Genomic DNA, 17,143 nt, shown 5'->3' on the forward strand with positions numbered 1-17,143 from the left:
ATGGGATTGGTCTAGATCCTTAGTATGCAGGGGATGGACTTGGTGAGTACAGGAGAGTTGGGTCTAGAAAAGTGAGGGTACAGCAGCAGTGGGGGACAAGCCCAGGTTCTTGGTGATGTGGTATTTTATTCCTGCTAGCTGGATATTAGCTGTATCTATTTTCGTATCTTCATTATTTGGGGGGAAAAAAGTTTCTATTCAGAGCTTAGTGAGAAATATTTGCCACCCTGAAGTTAAAGGTCAATAAATCAGAAATAGCTTTTGAGCCTGAGCAGTGGGGGGTGGGTGCCAGAAATATGAGTGGATAAAATGAGAATGAAATTTCAGGATAAGGTTCAATAAAATTGCAGAGCCAATTTTATTCACAGTTTCTGAGTAAAATCTGTTCAGGTATATTCCTGTAGGTAATAGAGTGATTTTGAGCTCACTTTAAAACATTAAATATGCTCCATACTGCTGATGGTTTCTGGGTTGTCCTATCCCAAGGACAGAGAGCATAAGGGGATGTTGTGGAATAGAATAATTCAAAACACTGCATGAAACCTATGGGCTGTACTTGTTGTTTTGTAGCCATTTTGAGAAAACCATCAATTAATCCAAAAGAATTAGAGCAATCTTTCAGCTGTTCAGTCTCTTCCTGAGTGAATGAAGTGGCTGTGTGTATGTACGATCCCAAATAAACCCTCTGACCTCTTTGATTCATACATTTCTCTTTCCCCAAAATCTGTCATGGGCTTTGCTCTGTGTGTAGCATCTAAAGCGCTTTTATCTCCAACAAACAAACTCTTCAGCACACAGATCAAACAAGAAACCCTTACACGTACAGTAGGAAATTGGCTGTTTTCTTTGATTTCTGAGCTAATCTTCAGCAGGAATGATTCCTTGTTAGGGCTCATTGGGTGATAGATCTGACAGCTACACTGGGCCTGCTCTGAGTGCTTTAAACCCACATTTGCACAGAAGCAGTGCAAAAAGCAGTGATGGAGTATTTCAACCACAGTAGAATCTCAAGAGTACATTACAAGGATGATTTATTATCTTGAAATTCCAAACTTAAAATAGTTGTCATTTGATATATATTGGAACATGGGACACTTTTCATCTGTGTTAAATCCATGGTAGATTCTTGCAGCAGAGTAAGGCTGCTGTGTTTCTGCATGTTGCCTTCAGATTTGAGTATATCTCTGTCAGACTCATCACAAAGTACTTTGAAAAACTGAATTTGCTGGAGCATGATCAAACAGAACATGAGGCCAAGCAAAATCTATGACTGGAACCACTACTCCAGGAGAAATTTCCTGAGGGAGCAGGTTCAGTTTCTGGGCCTGCTTCCCAAGGCAGAGCAGGGTGGCCAGAGAGATTGGAGCCTACCTGAAGTGATTTGACAATTGCGTAACTTCTGTCCAAAAAAACAGAAAGAAAAACAAAGATTGAGGAAGTGACTGAGGTCTTGTCTCCATCCAAAGCTGCAGCCTGGACATGAGGAGCACTGACGTGCCCTGACCCTCCTGAGGAAATCACTGTAGACACACTGATTCAGAACACAAAGATATCCCGACCAGAATACAGAACAAATTCCCAATTTGAATTGTAAAAATACGGTCATTTAAGCAAAACATATTCAGTACTTTTTTCCCCCCACATTTTACCACGTTCTCTTATCTCTTTAACTGTCTCGGCAGGTTGCCACAAGTAACATGAACACAGCTTAAGGCATTTTTCAAACATTCAAAAGTACAGAAAAAAAAAAGAAGGCAGGTCTCACTGCCTCATACCAGCTTCTGGAACACTTCGAGTTGCAAGACATTATTTTTCAGCCCTTCTGAGCAAATCTTTCATGTCTGGAAAGTTGTGATTCACAAACACCTCACTACTTCAAAGAGTTAACAGGTCACAGATTTTTTTTCTCCCTCTTCTTGCTTCAGGAGAGTAGATAATAAATTCAGCATGTGAACATTGGCTCCTAAGAGTGATCCTTTCAAGTATTCCAGTGCTTCACATCCAGTGAGGAAGCAGGACTGATTTGTTCAGTCATTATTCTGCTGCATGGGTAAGTAGAACTGGGAAAATTTCCTTAGAAAAACCTCAGTTTTCCCGGGGCAGCTGTTTTTTGTGCAAAACACAAATCATTTCAGGGGCAAGCTGCATTTGGGGGGCAGTGAGTGCTAAGTTTGCTTATGCCAACTTCACAGGGTTTGCTGTGACACACGAGTTAATATTAAACAGTGTTTGGTATCTCAGCAGCTGTCCTGAACATCCTGATCCCAGAGATGGATCCACACCACATTTAGGGTGGATTTCCAAATTACTTGGCTCCTGCCAGCTGAGCTATGCATGTGTTAGAAGGACTTATGGGTATCTTGGCCTGCAAACTTCATTTGAGGATCCCACCTAAATGTGTTCAACCAAAACACGGCACACACTGCACCAACAAAATACCCACTTCAGTTGCCAGCATGAATTTGTCTGTCTCTGCATAGAAAATTAAATTGTTGCTGAGTACAAAGTACTAAATACTTAATAATAGCTTCCTCAATCTCTCCTTAAAAATAGTAAGCATAAGTACGAATTATATCAGTCATACTATTAAAATATTCATATGCAGTCTTACAAAGAAAAAAAATTAAAAAGATAATTAGAATATGTTTAGAGTTCTTTAATGGCAGCTCTCTCTACCATGTTACAAGCAGCTTGATCTTAATGTTAAATAGTCCTTTTAGAAGTTCTGCAGTGGATTATTACTTACTGTGGAGCTCATGCTTTTTATCAAAGAAAAGGCTTTTAAACTGCAGAGGGAACCCTGTATGACTCATGACAATTTATTGTAAGTGTACCACAAATATTTCTCTATCACTTTCTAGTATGTTGAAATTATAATTACTTTTTCTGAATGAAAATACAGACATAAACACAAAACTTGCCAGACTGGATCATACCAGTAAGCTGCCTGTATCATAAATCAAATTAAAAGTGCAGTTTACTTCAGAGCTACTTAATGATCAGAGATCAAAACTGTTGCTCAATGGTGTACAGTTCTCTTAAAAAAAAAAAAAAAACAACAACAAAAAAAATCAAAACTGAAGCAATTATATTGTGTAATATTGAAACAGAGGTAAAAATTAACAGTGGTTTAAAACAATTTCAGGTGAAGTTAAAATCTCTAAAACGTAAGTAGTCTTACTAACTGAAGCAATTTTTTTTTTTAGAAATATTTAAAAATCCCTTTATCAGATGCTGCTGATGTTTAAATCATGGTTGGATTCTTGGCTTCTAAACTCATTTGGAAATCTCAGTCTCTCTACTTACGTAAATTCTGGAACATCCCAGGCTCATGACCCTCTGCCTATCTATAATTAAAGGTTCCCTCCCTGTCACAGGGGAGTGATAATGGAATCAGAACCCAGTAATTACTAATGATTGAGGCCTCTTGCTATAAATCAGTCTAGAGCTAAAGGATCTGATTGATGATTAGGTAATATTAAATAAGAACACACTAGTGGCTGAAAATCACTTTATTGTAAAAGCAACTGCTATTGAGGAGGTCATTTACAGTTGCATAAATGTTGGAAATGTGGAGAGAGAAGCACTAGTGCAGGGATTTGGAAGAAGGCAGAGACAAGAGAATGGAAGTTAATGGCTGAAATGATGTGTTGTAGCTTGTGGAAGAGACTGGAGGGGATGGTGGGAGGGAAGAAAGCATTCACAGATTCCAGAGTTACCTGGAAATTTACACTTACAGGACCTGAGTTACATTTACAAGACCCAAGTTACACCCACAGGACCTAAGTTTTCCTCTTGTATGTGGAATGTTCTGTCTCAGTAAGGCAGAAATTTAGTACAGGGTTATTTCTCTGCTTCAGGCTTCGTCTTCACATGCTTTCATTTCTGAGGGGTCTTTCTTCACCAGAGTTGAGAAAAAGCCACGTTCTGTTGGAAACAAGTGAAGAACTTGGGTTAAATTCTTGAAATGTGACAGCTGAAAACAACAGCGAGGTGAGCAGTCAATCTTTGCATCATAATGAAACTGTTGGAAGAAATACACTTTTATTTTCTATCTTAATAAAGCTGAGCTACGTGCATCAGAAGCCAAATGTGAGGAGAGATCTTTTCATCGTGGATAGGCTGTGTATTTCCTTAGCTTAGAAATTAAGCTAAAACTTACAAGGAAAATCCTATGCAAGGAATATTGACAAAACAAGTGTGAAACATTTCCTCTTGCTAGCAAAGTTGGTAATGTCTGTTTATTTATTCTAAAAGCCTGAGTGCCTGTGAAGCTGTTCCTCCAGCATCAATTCCTCCCCACAGCTCTCAGCTGCTTTTCAACACTCTTGGTCCAAAGTGTTTTCCTGATCAGCAAAAGGTGTGAATAATTCACCAGAATGGGAGGGATATGTCAGGTTCTCAAACCTGCAGCAGTGTTCAGGCTTTTTGTCACTAAAGAAGGTGCTGACCCAAGGAGTTGGGAAATCCCAGAATACTTTACATATGGCCTTTTCTTTGGGCTAGTAACATCTTTAAGAACAGGACAGGAATTAAAGCAGGGCTCTGACACAACCAAAGGGAAATTCTTGCTGGGCATTCTCTCCTCGGGCTATTTTCTTCCAGAATACCCAATAACTCGAATATCCAGTAATTCAAATAGCCACTCAATTAGGGCTGAAGATGAATTATGGCATTGTCCCCCACACTCAGGCAGTTGGAATTCCCCCAGGAGCTGGTTTGTGAGCAGCCTGGCTCGTACCTTTAAAACAGGCAGGGAGGGTGAAGTTGCCATCCACACATGCCGCTTCTACAGTGTAGGCACAGGATTTTTCCTTGTTCTTGCAGAAGAAGGATACAGTTTCCCCGTGCAGAATGCCATCCTTCAGGTCGTTCTGAACTCTCTTCTTCTCACCGTTGTACAATACTACAGCTTTCTTAACTGGTATTTTACATGGTGCTGGAAAAAAACCAAAACAAACCAGTTATAAGGAGCAGGTTTGAAAAGGGGTTCAATCAGATCCCAGCAGAATTCTGTGTATGTGACATTTGGGAATGAAAAATGTGTCTTACATATGGACAGAACTTCTGCTGGTATTAAAATGCTGAAGAAATTCAGACCCTGAAGCACAGGGTCAAAAGTTTCCAGTGAAAATCCAGCCTCAGTGTAATTTCTAATGACATGAAATAGGAAGAGGAGAGGAAATAGACAGAATAAAGTTACATGGCTGATGATTGAAGTCAATCCAGATACATCAATGTCATACAACATTCAGTGTTGGGAGTGGGCTTAGATTATCAGGGCCTTGCAATTCCTTTTGTGGCTTCCTTTTGAGCACAGCTCTTGCACAAAGGAGTGCCAGCTCAGCAGTCAGAGCAGTGGTCAGGTGGAAGGGTTCAGTTTGATCCCTGGTGTCTGGGCATGGGGTGTGCTCACCTCTGCAGGCTGGCTTTGTGGACCAGTTTCCAGTGCTCTCACAGCGGGAATGTTTGGATCCCTCCATGACGAAGCCGGGCTGGCAGCCGAAGCTGACACTCTCGTTGTAGTGGTAGGTTCTGCGCACAGCAAACTCTATGAACCCGTTCTCTATTCCTATTGGAGTGGGGCAGGTGACAGCTGGGGGACAAAACCAAACCCAAAGCTTTAGCAGTGCCACAGGTCAAAAAGACAACTATAAACCTGAAAAATGTACAAAAACTTTCACAGGGGGTTCATTGCAGCCTCTTTCACAGGAAACACAGCCACGGGAAAGACAGCTTAAAAACCACAACAAATAAATAAACATTACTTGTTTTAAGTACACGTCCATTGCAATCTGTGGTTATAACATGACTTCAATGTGGTGTAATTTAACTAAAAGCAGGGAAGTTTTTAGGACTGAGGGCAAGGTTGGCTGTTTCTTAGATGAATCTGAGCACTTAGAATCAAATGTTGGCTGCACGCTGGAGGCCATGCTCACTGTGCACCATGTTTAGCAGGGTTTGTTTATATAACCTTTACACCTGCAGCAAATGTTTTGTCAATCCCATGTTATGTGCCATGGGTTAGCAATCTCCTTGATCCATGAGCCTGAATGATTGCAGAATTCAGCTGCAGAGGAGTTGTGCTGTATGTTTGCAATTACAGTTGTTAAAAAAAATCAAAATATTGTTGTTGATTTAGTTTTGTATATGCAATTCTCAGGAATATTTTTTGGTGTGGATAAAAGTGAGTTACTCACCCTTGCACACTGGAATGCTGCTCCAGGTGCCATTGGCCGTGCAGGTGGCTGTCTCATTCCCAATCAGGGCGAGAGGAGGGACACACTCAAACTGGATTGTGTCCAGGAAGTGAGAGACATTTCCAGGATTTAGGCGACGGAAAGAGAGGACCCCAAATTCCGGGAGCGAGGGAGGGGCACAAGTCACCGCTACAAAAACACAGCATTGAGAAAATTAAATCTTAAAGATCAAATAATTGTAGAATTTATGACTAAATGAACCCATGTGGAATCATCTCTGGCACAACATAATTTAAATTAAAAGTGTCAGACAGGCCTCAGAGTACGGAATTCATGAGTTTTGCTGGCTTTTTCAGATAATATTACTGCTTTTCAGTCAAGTGTTTTTTCAGGATAGGTTATAGCAAAACCCTGCATAAGTACAAAGACATTACAATATCCTCTTTTTATACTCAGGGAGGAGGAATTTGAGTGGATAAGCATCTTACCTCCAGCTGTAAATAGCATCCCTGATCCCGACCTTTTGTTCAGACCTTTCAACTGTATTTCTCTAAAACCCACACATAGAAAACCAAATATGCAGCATTCTGCTTGATTTTTCCTAACCAGCTTTTGCACTGCACTAGAGGAGACTTCTGAATAAGAGTATATATAATTATGAGCAATGGAAAGGAATATTTCTGGAATAAGAATAAGGATATTTATTTATTGAAACACGTACGTTGACACTGTGGAAAAGTTCCAGTCCACTTTCCATCTGCCATGCACTGGCTCGTTCTTGACCCGACGAGGTTGTAGCTGGAAACAAACAGAGCAGGGAGATCAATCAAAGAACTGTCATTTCTCATAAACAGAATTAAGAATCCAGCTCTGAAATCCTTCTCTAGTTTAACAGGTCCTGACCTCAAAGGAAGTTTAGGATCAGATCTGAAAAACTGTTAATATCCAAATATTGCAAAGACCCAGGCAGAAAGCTTGATAGAACAAGATGTTTTGTTGTTTCAACTTTATATTCTGCTTTACATGTTAATTTCTACAACTAATTAATACTATGGATATATGTAAATGGCAAATATTGATCTGTGATTGCTAATGCAAATGTTATGGTTTCTTGGGAGGAATTCCCATTTAATTATGGCAATTAGGACCAAATGTTGGAAAGAACTCAGTGCTCTTAAGAACTAAAGTCATCGAGGTGCATTGTTATATTTTAATCCCAGACATTTCAATTTCCATATGCACATTACACACTCCCATCCTCTATATTCACACTATTAACATCTACTCTGAGTTTTAAATAAATATTCTGTGTCAGGCATTTCAATATCATACAGCTGAAAACCAGTAAATTAGAATTAACAAAATCAAATCAAGTCCCATTGCCACTTGGTGTCATAGTTGAATTTATTTATTCCTTATCTTGCTCCTCTTTTACAGAAGGAGGTTGTTGAGGCTGGTGACACTTTTCAGTGAGCTCTAGGCTTGTCTCACCTCTGACCTTCCAGGTAAGCCCTGTTTTGTCAGTAATTACCCAAGTACAATTAAATACATGCTACTATCAAATGCTTTCCTACATTCACCATAACTACTTTTTTAAATGCCTCCTTTTTCCTAAAGCTAATGAGTAGCTCTGAGGAAAAGTGCATTTACTTCAGGTAAATTAGGATTAACCTCATGTTTTACTGAGCTTGGAAAGGCATAGAAACACAATTTCCAGTCCTCAGAGCCCAACAGCATAACTTTGATGGAGATTATCTACTCTCTGCTGTAGGATTTCATCCCATGATGTAATAAGAGGATTTGAAAAGCAGGGGAAAGCAGTTTAAAATAAATTTTTTGCATAAAATCTCTGCTATTTTGGTGGTTTCTGTATTTGTAAGACTTTTCTTTGGAGTAGCAAAGCCCCATAATTTTATAGCCAAGACTGAACAGAGGTGGATCACCAGAAAGGCTTTTAAAATTATTTCTGAAATGTAGATGAGTTTTTATGTGCAGTTTTCAATGTTCTCTGTCTTGCAGTATGGCAGTGGGTGATACTACAATGTGATTTAGGTTGTTTACTTAGCAGCATGAGGAAGGGAACACTTACCCTGGATCACATGAAAAAGTTACAGTACTCTGGTACTGAAACTCTTCAAAATCCATTTTCCCATTCTGCAGGGGTGGAGGAGGGGGACATCTCTTTGCTGTTTATTAAATATTAAAAAAGGATCATATTATTTCATGAGGCATGACATAATAATGTCATTATAGTGGGAACAAGTCGATCATAAAGGTTCATCCTGGTGTCTTTCACATTTCTCCACTCCCATGTACTACATTCCACAAATCTGGCTGTTCTACATTTCCATTAAATACAAGTTTTTGGGATTCAATGTTTTTAACACTCGATTGCCTGAGAATGTAAGTTGTCTGCAATGAAATGATGGAAATGCTCTGAGGGATGCAGTAAATGCAGGGGTTGTGAAGCAGCACACGCTAGAGAATGGCACTGCTGGGCTGGGGGGGATGGAGGTTCCCTGTCCTGCTCCAGTCTCCATCCCCATCCAGGAGCAGGGGCTGAAGGGCAGCTCTGGGGCACGGAGGGGAAGATCCTTTCCATCACCACCCCTCTTCCACACACTGTTATCCTCCAACAAGGGAGGGAAGAGCCCCTGGAGAGAGACCTGCTGAAATCCATCCGGTTCCTGCCTGGATTGTGAAACACCCGTTCAGATCCACGGGCACAGGAGCGGGGGTGCAGGAGTACTCAGGGGGCAGACAGGGGTGCAGGGGTACTCAGGGGGCAGAGCAGGGGTAATGGGGTACTCAGGGGGCAGAGCAGGGGTAATGGGGTACTCAGGGGGCAGAGCAGGGGTACTCAGGGGGCAGAGCAGGGGTAATGGGGTACTCAGGGGGCAGAGCAGGGTGCAGGGGTACTCAGGGGGCAGAGCTGGGGTACTCAGGGGGCAGACAGGGGTGCAGGGGTGCTCAGGGGGCAGAGCAGGGGTAATGGGGTACTCACGGAGGCAGAGCAGGGGTGCAGGGGTACTCAGGGGGCAGAGAAGGGGTAATGGGGTACTCAGGGGGCAGAGCAGGGGTGCAGGGGTGCTCAGGGGGCAGAGCAGGGCTGCAGGGGTACTCACGGAGGCAGAGCAGGGTGTTGAAGGCCCACTTGCCCGTCGGGAGGCAGGTGTACTTCCTCTGCCCACTGTTGGGCATGAACCCGGGCCGGCAGGTGTACTCCACTTCCTCACCCACTTCATACACCTTTTTGTCTACACTGATTGTGGCAAACAACACTTCTGGTGGCCTGGGACAGACTGGAGGAAAGGAATTTACAAGAGTTGTTTGATTTCTCAGCTTGAGGCAGAGGATTCTCTGTTGGTATGAGTTTTAGTATCTCCCTGCCCTGAGCTTTTGTCTTCCTGAGGCAGCTGATGGCCACCATAAGTATTAACCAGAAAAAAATGAGGTGTTCCTCTTCTCCTCATCAGCTCCACCAATGGTCCCAGTTAGATTTGGTGTCACTTTTTAAACAAAAATTTACTATTCCTCCAGAATAGATTTATGGAAGTGGTGCACAAATTGAGTCAAGCTGCACCAAGGGAATATAGGATGGATATTAGAAAAAAAGTTTTTCATGGAAAGAGTGATAAAGTTCTGGAATGGCTGCCCGGGGAGGTGCTGCAGTCCCCATCCCTGGGTGTGTTTAACAAAGCCTGGATGTGGCACTGGGGGCCAGGGTTTGGTTGAGGGGTTGGGGCTGGGTTGGACTGGATGATCTTGAAGGTCTCTTCCAGCCTGGTGATTCTATGAATTCTGTGAATTCAATTACAATAAATTGCCTTGGATGAGACAAGGTGAGAAGGACTTAGAAGCAAACAAATGCCTTTCATTTTTAATCCAAATCCGTTTGGTGGGGGTCAGCCTGAAATCAGGTTGTTTTCTTGTAATTAAACTCCTTTTTTTCCCCAGCTTTTCTGTTCACTGGGGTAGGCCCTGTGTTTCATGAGGCAGCTCTGCTTCCCAAACAGCTTTAACATGGTGACAGCAGGAACAGCTCATCAGCCAGAGGGTGAGAACAGGAGGGAACAGCGAGGGAGGAATGGAGGGTGCAGCCTGAGCTCCTGCTGAGGACATGGAGAGAGGCTCCTGCTGCCATCGAGGGGAGAGCACAGGGGGACAGGGAGCTCAGGATGGAGAAATAAATGGCAAACACAGGGAGAGGAGACATGAGATAGTGCCCCGAGCTCTTGGCGTGGGGGAAAGGAGGAGAAAAGCGAGGCAGGAGCTGTGCAGGCATGGAGGGGTGAGCAGGGATGGAGCAGGTTAATTCCTGGCACACACAGTTCCCCCCTGGCACCCAGGCAGCTGCATCCCACAACATCTGTCAGCATTTCTTCTGCTTTCCTTCGTTTTATGCTTTTGTACACAGCCACTCACCTCACCACAGGAAGAGACAGGGGAAGAATGGAAAGCGAAAAGAGAAGAAAAGCTCTCAGAGAAAAGCCCTGCTCAAAACACTTGACCAGGATTATCTAGAGGCTTTAAAATCCCGTTGTTTTCTCCAGTTTCCCCCAGTCCCAGCTGAGGATGGGGCTGTCCCCAGGAGGTGGAAGGCACTCACCTTTGGACGCGAGGGCGCAGTGGCTCAGAGCCACGAGGCACCCGAGCAGTGCCAGGGGATGCATCCTGCCAGTCCCCGCCGTCCCGAGTGCCCCCCGGGCCAGGGCTCTGCCCTTAAAAACCCACAAAAGGATGGTTACATATTAACTCTTTGTGTTTATTCCCATCCCAGTAAACAGAAGATAAAAGCTTCCTTGTGTGGCTGCTAATAAAGGCTGAAACAAGCATCACATGTTGCGCTGGGGGCATAATGCAGGGATTCAGATGGCAATTTCTGCTCCACACAGGCTCCTCTCTGGCTGTTTCTGCAGAGCATCTCCTGCTGGGACCCATGGTGATGGGGAAAACAGTATTCTCAGCATCTGTAGAGGATGAGGATATTTGGAATGCAAAATTGGGTTGAGTAATAGAACTGTCACTCCGAGGCTCGTGTTTGTCACTGGAGTGGGGACATTCTGTGTACCAAAGACTCCTGATAGTTACAGCAAAATCATTCCAAGGCAAAATGAGCCGTTTTGGAGTGACATTGGTATTGGAATGTGCCCCCAGTGAGGTACCAACCTCATGCCAGTTTACAGATGATGATCTGCCCTGAAACTTGGGACTTCAGGGCCCTGTTTGATCTGATTCCTGTTGTCTTCCAATCACCAGCTAACCGAAAGCAGCAGAGACAGCGCCCAGTGCCAGCTCTGCAGGAAGGCTGAAATGATGATTCCTGTTCTTATTTGTGACAAGGGGGCCATAAATCAAGTTTTTGGGTGGCGTGAAGCCTTGTTGTGGCGCTGCAAGTTTGGGGCATCGAGTCAGAACTCGACAGGTATCAGCTGAGGTTCTGATCACTGCAGTTCTCCTAATTTAGCAGATTTTAACTGCAGGAGCATCTGAAGAGCAACCAAAATAACATTTGTGTAATGATTGTTCCACAGTTTGCTGTTTCTAATCTAAGTATCCTCCTCCCCTGCTGACTCACAGCCTGTGAGGGGGAGTGAGGGACATTTGAAGCTCTGAGAGAAGTTGGGTTATGTCAAGCTCTTACTGCTGGGATCTCCAATAGTTTGTTTATTTTTGTTCTATGAAATTTCTCTGTTTGTATTTGAAACATGAATTTTCGCCACAACATTAAACAATTGGGAACATGCTATTCTTCTCAGAAAGAAAATGCTGTGAATGTCCTGCTCAGAGTATTTACCAAACACACAGTGCCGAAGGGCAAAGTACCACCGCTAAAATTTTCTGTATTTACATCTGATAATTTTTCCATTTGTCACAGCCTGCTTTTTCCTCCTCTCTTTCACAAGGAGCTTTTCCCTTCAAGGCACGCTGCTTTGATGAGCTTTATTTCCTCTGGTTTAAATCCCTCGGTGGACGTGCCCGATGTTTGGATTGTGTCCCTTTCTGTGTTTAAAGGGAACGGAACAATTTGGGCCATTTCGGTGTCGCTCACGCAGTTCCCCCCGCGCGCAGCAGGGGGCGCAACGCGCTCTGCCTTGGACAGGGAATTCCAAAGTTTTCCGTACTAAAAAACAGGGAAAAAAAGAGTTAAATTACCTGCACATTCATTTTCCATCGACTTCCTAAAAATCTCTTAAAACTGAGATTTAAAACTGCATGTGAAAAGGACAGGGGAATGAATATTTATGTGTATAAGAGCATAGTAACTGCCAATGTTGTGATTCTTCTTGAAAACTTATTTCTCTGCAATGAGAAACATCTGAAAGTGTGTTACAAATAACTGTGCGTGTTCCTGAAATCGGAGAAGGACACTGAGTTAATCATGAGGCTGGAGCCCCTCTGCTCTGAGCCAGGCTGGGAGAGCTGGGGGTGCTCATCTGGAGAGGAGAAGGATCCAGGGAGAGCTCAGAGCCTAAAGGGGCTCCAGGAGAGCTGGAAAGGGACTTGGGACCAGGGATGGAGGGACAGGACACAGGGAATGGCTTCAAACTGACAGAGAGCAGGGTAAGATGGAATATTGGGAAGGAATTCCTGGCTGTGAGGGGACAGGGTGCCCAGAGCTGCTGTGGCTGCCCCTGGATCCCTGGCAGTGCCCAAGGCCAGGCTGGACAGGGCTTGGAACAGCCTGGAACAGTGAAATGTGTCCCTGCCCATGGCTGGAGGGTGGATGAGATGATCCTTAAGGTCCCTTCCAACCCAAGCCATCCTGTGATTCTATGATTTTTTGATTCTATGAAAATGTGACTATTATCATATGGATTCACCTTGGCACAGCATGAGCAAAACCGACCCAGTTCTTGCTGTGATTGTGATTGTGTGCAATTATATACATCAGGTGATCTTCCATCAAATCCAGCCCACTCCTTTCACATGTGAGCTATTTAATATCCCAGCTCCTGCAAACCAAAGAACGAAGCAGAATTTGGTTTCATCAGAGACCTCATGAACACAGAGCAGAGTGGTGGTCTCTGCCCCAGATAATGTGATATCCTGAGGAAAGGAATTGCAGCTGCAAGCAGAGAGAGCAGTGCAGGGACACTCTGAGGGGATATCAGCCAGCGTGACAGGAGCCAGATCAGCATCCCAGCAGTCTCGTGGTTACCTGGGGTTGTGCTAACACAGCCTGAGGGAGAGCATGCAGGAGGATGTGAACAAACTGCCTTTGCAGAAGTGGCACTGCCCAGCCAAAATGTGAAGGGCAGCAAAGCAGAGTTCCAGAGTGAATGTTTGAAAAGGCAGCAATTAAATGATGGCGACTGGCATTGCTGGTTGATCAGAGGCATTTCTGCAAGAAACAGGACAGAGGAAAAGGATAGGCCAGAAAAGGCCTTGAAAGTGAAGGTAAAAATGAAAAAAAAAGGAAGAAAAAATCGAAAAAAATAAAAGAAAACTGATGATGAAAGCAATCTGTGCAGCAGCATTGTTCATTAACAGCAGGATCAACTGGAGCTGTCAGGACAGTAGGAAAAGACATTATAATAATTGGGACACAAGATAACAAGATAAGCAAAGGCTTTCCACGGGAATTGGTCTCCCCTGGAGTTATTATGCAGGAAGTTTTGAAGGACCAGGCAGCTGAGGGTCAGTGAGGTAACAGTTCCCAGCTAATGACCTTCTGTCCTCCCTCAAACCTGCTGTTCTACTTCTCTGGTTGATGCTCTCATTTCCTGCTGGTGTGGGATGTGTCACTGTGCTCCTGGCACAGACTTGCTGGGGTCTGTCCTGCAGGGCAGGGAGGGCTGGGTCTGCACTGCCCTCTGCTCTCAAGATGTTATGGCTTCTCTTCAACCTCAGGGCCAGGTCAAGATGCAGAAGTTTCTCACCTCAACAGGAATATGTTGACTGGGGACTCTGGTGAGGGCACACCTCGAGTCAAATTCTAGCCCCTCAGTTTGGGAAGGACTTTGGGACGCTCAAGTGTGTCCAGAGGAGGCAACGAGGCTGGAGAGGGGCTGGGAACACAAACCCTGTGAGGAACCACTGAGGGAGCTGGGAGTGCTCAGCCTGGAGAAAAGGAGACTCAGGGCTGCCCTCCTCACCCTGCCCAGCTCCTGAAAGGTGCCTGCGCTCAGCTGGGGCTGGGCTCTGTCTGCAGCAGCACTGACACAACCAGAGCACACAGCCTGCAGCTGCACCAAGGGAAATACAGGTTGGATAGCAGGAAAAAGTGTTTTACAGAAGGGGGATAAAGTTCTGGGATGGCTGCCCGGGGAGGTGCTGCAGTCCCCATCCCTGGGTGTGTTTAACAAAGCCTGGATGTGGCACTGGGGGCCAGGGTTTGGCTGAGGGGTTGGGACTGGGTTGGACTCGATGATCTTTGAGCTCTCTTCCAACCTGGTCATTCTGTGAATATTAAGGAGAGGTCTGAGTGCATTTACAATTAAACAAATGTTTTAAAGCTGTGTTTGTCCAACCAAACTCTTGTCATTTCAATTATTGGTGTTTCCAGCAGTGTAAACACTTGTGCAGAGCACAGACGGACGTGGTACAATTGTAAATCTTACCATTGGAAATGGCATTCTCCTTTCCCCGTGTCAACATGTCATAATAGAGGGGTGGCACAGGAAAAAAAGAGAATATCCTGGATATTCCAGCTGATACAATTTTGTTTTTCTCTTGCATTTATTCTCTGGAATAAACAAAATAAAGTTACTATTTCTTGTGTCTCTGGTAAGTGCAGCTGTCCCTGTGTGCCACCCCCTGCTTGCTGCGGATTTCTGGCAGGGAGGAAAGCTGCCTTTGGGGCTGCAATGGGACCAGCAATCTCATCCTTCTCCCATAAGGATCAGATATTCAGATTCCAGCTTTTTCCCCAGTGTTTCTCTTGTTCCAGCTGTTGGTGACTGGATTGTCATGTTCAGCCAGCCAGAAACCACTTGCAGTGTATTATTTTCTGATGAAATATTTTTATTCGTTTATTTATTTATTTATTTCTATTTTTATATGCCTAGTCTAGTGGAAGGTGTCCCTGCCCATGGCAGTTGGAACAGGATGATCTTTAAGGTTCCTTCCAACCCAAACCATTCAATGATTCTCTGATGCTGGAGGTAAACATATAGTAACAGATCCTGACCTAACAGAATGTATTGGTCACAGAAAAAGTACACAGTGAGTATATAATTCTTAAAAATACTATTTTCACTCAGTAGCAAACTTTAGGGGTAAACTGAATTCCTAGTTGCCACTGATGTTTCTGAATTTTTTTCTGAAGTTAGCAAAATAATTATGATTTTAGTCCTGGATCTTAAATCACTTTAAGCACCCACTGTGGGTATTAAAATCCCCATTCCTGTGTGAATCTGAGATGTCAGAGGGCTGGCACTAACAAGTGTTCCAGGTGACAGCAGGCCTGTATTCCCCTGCAGAGGCATGAAGGTGTTCCAGTTTTCACATACATTAAACTCACAGTGTACAAAACCAGAGAGCATTTTACAGCTCCTTCCTCCTCTCCGCCTTCTCATTTCCTGTACAGAAAACCTGGAGAATCTCTCTCACAGTTCTGCTGTGACCCAAATATTGTGAAACAGTCTGTTCCTCTGATAAATTTATCTAAATGCTGTCTAAAAAAATCTTGTGTTAAATTTCTTCCTCAGGAATGTCTAATTATGAAGCCTCAGGGGCAAATTATTCTCTGTGAGAGTTTGAATCTGCAGGGAGCAGATCTGCAAGGGACAACTTTTGACATGTCAGTGTAAAAGCACAGCATGGAGGAACAGACCTTCTCTCCTTTTTTTGGCTGCTCCCACCTTTTTGCCTTCCCCTCAGTGCATTCCAGGGAAAAGCCATCAGAGAGAAAAGAAGAAGAGAGAAAAGAGAAGCCTCAGAGCCAGGGTGCTCTCCATGCTCAAGCCAAACTCCTCTTCTCCCAGCAAGCTTGCAGCAAAGCTTTCAAAATTCTCTTCATCATTATTCTTCCACTTTCTATTACGCCAAATGCCACAGATTTGCGTGACAGCAGCATCTGACCTCTTTTTTATTTATTATTTTATATATATGTGCGTACTGCCTGTGGTTGTCATCTTGTTTACAAGTTGAGGAGAGGTCAGGCGCGGTCAGGATCTGCTGCAGGTTCTCCAAGGAGCACTGTGTGCTGCAGAAAGCACTTTGCACTGACTACATCAAACTGCCATTATCGTTTTTGCACCCTGTGTTCCAGCAGGGAATCCTGGCCAGGCTCCGCCTGGCGTGACCCGAGGGAGGATTTCTGTGCAGCCCTGCCCTGGCTCGGTGCCACGGCGCTGTCCCAGAGCCCGGCCACCACCAGATTTATTTCTGCCACTCCGTGGCTTTCCCAAATGACGGATAAGAGGATCAGCCCCGGAGGAGCTGTTTGGGATATTCACCCACATTAAAACCCCACCAAAGGGGTGTGTCCGGGATCGATGCCCTGTCAGAGACCTCCAGTCAATCCCAGTCCAGAGAGACCCTGGGATCTGTGTGAGCCACGGATATCAGCTGGGAAATTCTGCCTGGGCCCGAGTCCAGAGCGCTCCGGATGATTAAATCTACCTTCTTTGTGACTCAGTTCCTGTGCACTGCAATCAAAAAGTGGATACTGATCTCCCTTATGGTGATCCAAAGCCTTCCCACGCCGGTCCAAGTCTTGTCTTTGGTTTCACTTGAGGCTTTTTAAATGGGACTTTATCAGTGTTTTAATATGTGATTTAAATCAGTTTATATACAATTAACAAAATTACACTATTAGGGTTTTTTTTTCCCCCAGATCCTTATTAATCTACACAAACAGTTGTCTGAGTTTTTTTCTTATATATTTAAATAATATATAATATATATAGTATATGTGTATATTATAATATATAACACATATTGTATATTTTATATAACATATAAAACATATAAATACATATATGTATTAGACTAAA

The 17,143-nt window shown here is 43.8% G+C and overlaps 1 protein-coding gene across 2 annotated transcripts; it reads right to left on the bottom strand.

Moving 5' to 3' along the window:
* Nucleotides 1-3,497: 3,497 nt before the first annotated feature.
* On the bottom strand, nt 3,498-10,957 carry APOH (apolipoprotein H). Of its 2 annotated transcripts, XM_064395698.1 has the most exons (8): nt 10,810-10,957; nt 9,326-9,502; nt 8,290-8,386; nt 6,922-6,998; nt 6,201-6,389; nt 5,417-5,596; nt 4,742-4,939; nt 3,498-3,927 (listed from the first exon to the last, which is right to left on the bottom strand). In XM_064395698.1, exons 1-8 carry the CDS (start codon nt 10,871-10,873, stop codon nt 3,857-3,859), a joined length of 1,053 nt encoding a protein of 350 aa, XP_064251768.1. In that variant the 5' UTR covers nt 10,874-10,957; the 3' UTR covers nt 3,498-3,856. The 2 variants fall into 2 exon arrangements, with proteins under 2 accessions (XP_064251768.1, XP_064251769.1); XM_064395699.1 differs by lacking the exon at nt 9,326-9,502 and having other exon boundaries at nt 10,810-10,947.
* Between the last annotated feature and the right edge of the window lie 6,186 nt (nt 10,958-17,143).

Source organism: Passer domesticus, chromosome 20, assembly GCF_036417665.1.
Source record: "Passer domesticus isolate bPasDom1 chromosome 20, bPasDom1.hap1, whole genome shotgun sequence".
In the NCBI taxonomy this organism is placed as follows: Eukaryota; Metazoa; Chordata; class Aves; order Passeriformes; family Passeridae; genus Passer; species Passer domesticus.

Coding starts and splice junctions, on each gene's coding strand:
- APOH (XM_064395698.1), bottom strand. CDS start 10,873: ATGCATCCCCTGGCACTGCTCGGGTGCCTCGTGGCTCTGAGCCACTGC. Junction 9,503..10,809: donor CTGCGCCCTCGCGTCCAAAG/GTGAGTGCCTTC, acceptor CCTTTCCTCCAG/TCTGTCCCAGGCCACCAGAA. Junction 8,387..9,325: donor CAACACCCTGCTCTGCCTCC/GTGAGTACCCCT, acceptor TTTAATAAACAG/CAAAGAGATGTCCCCCTCCT.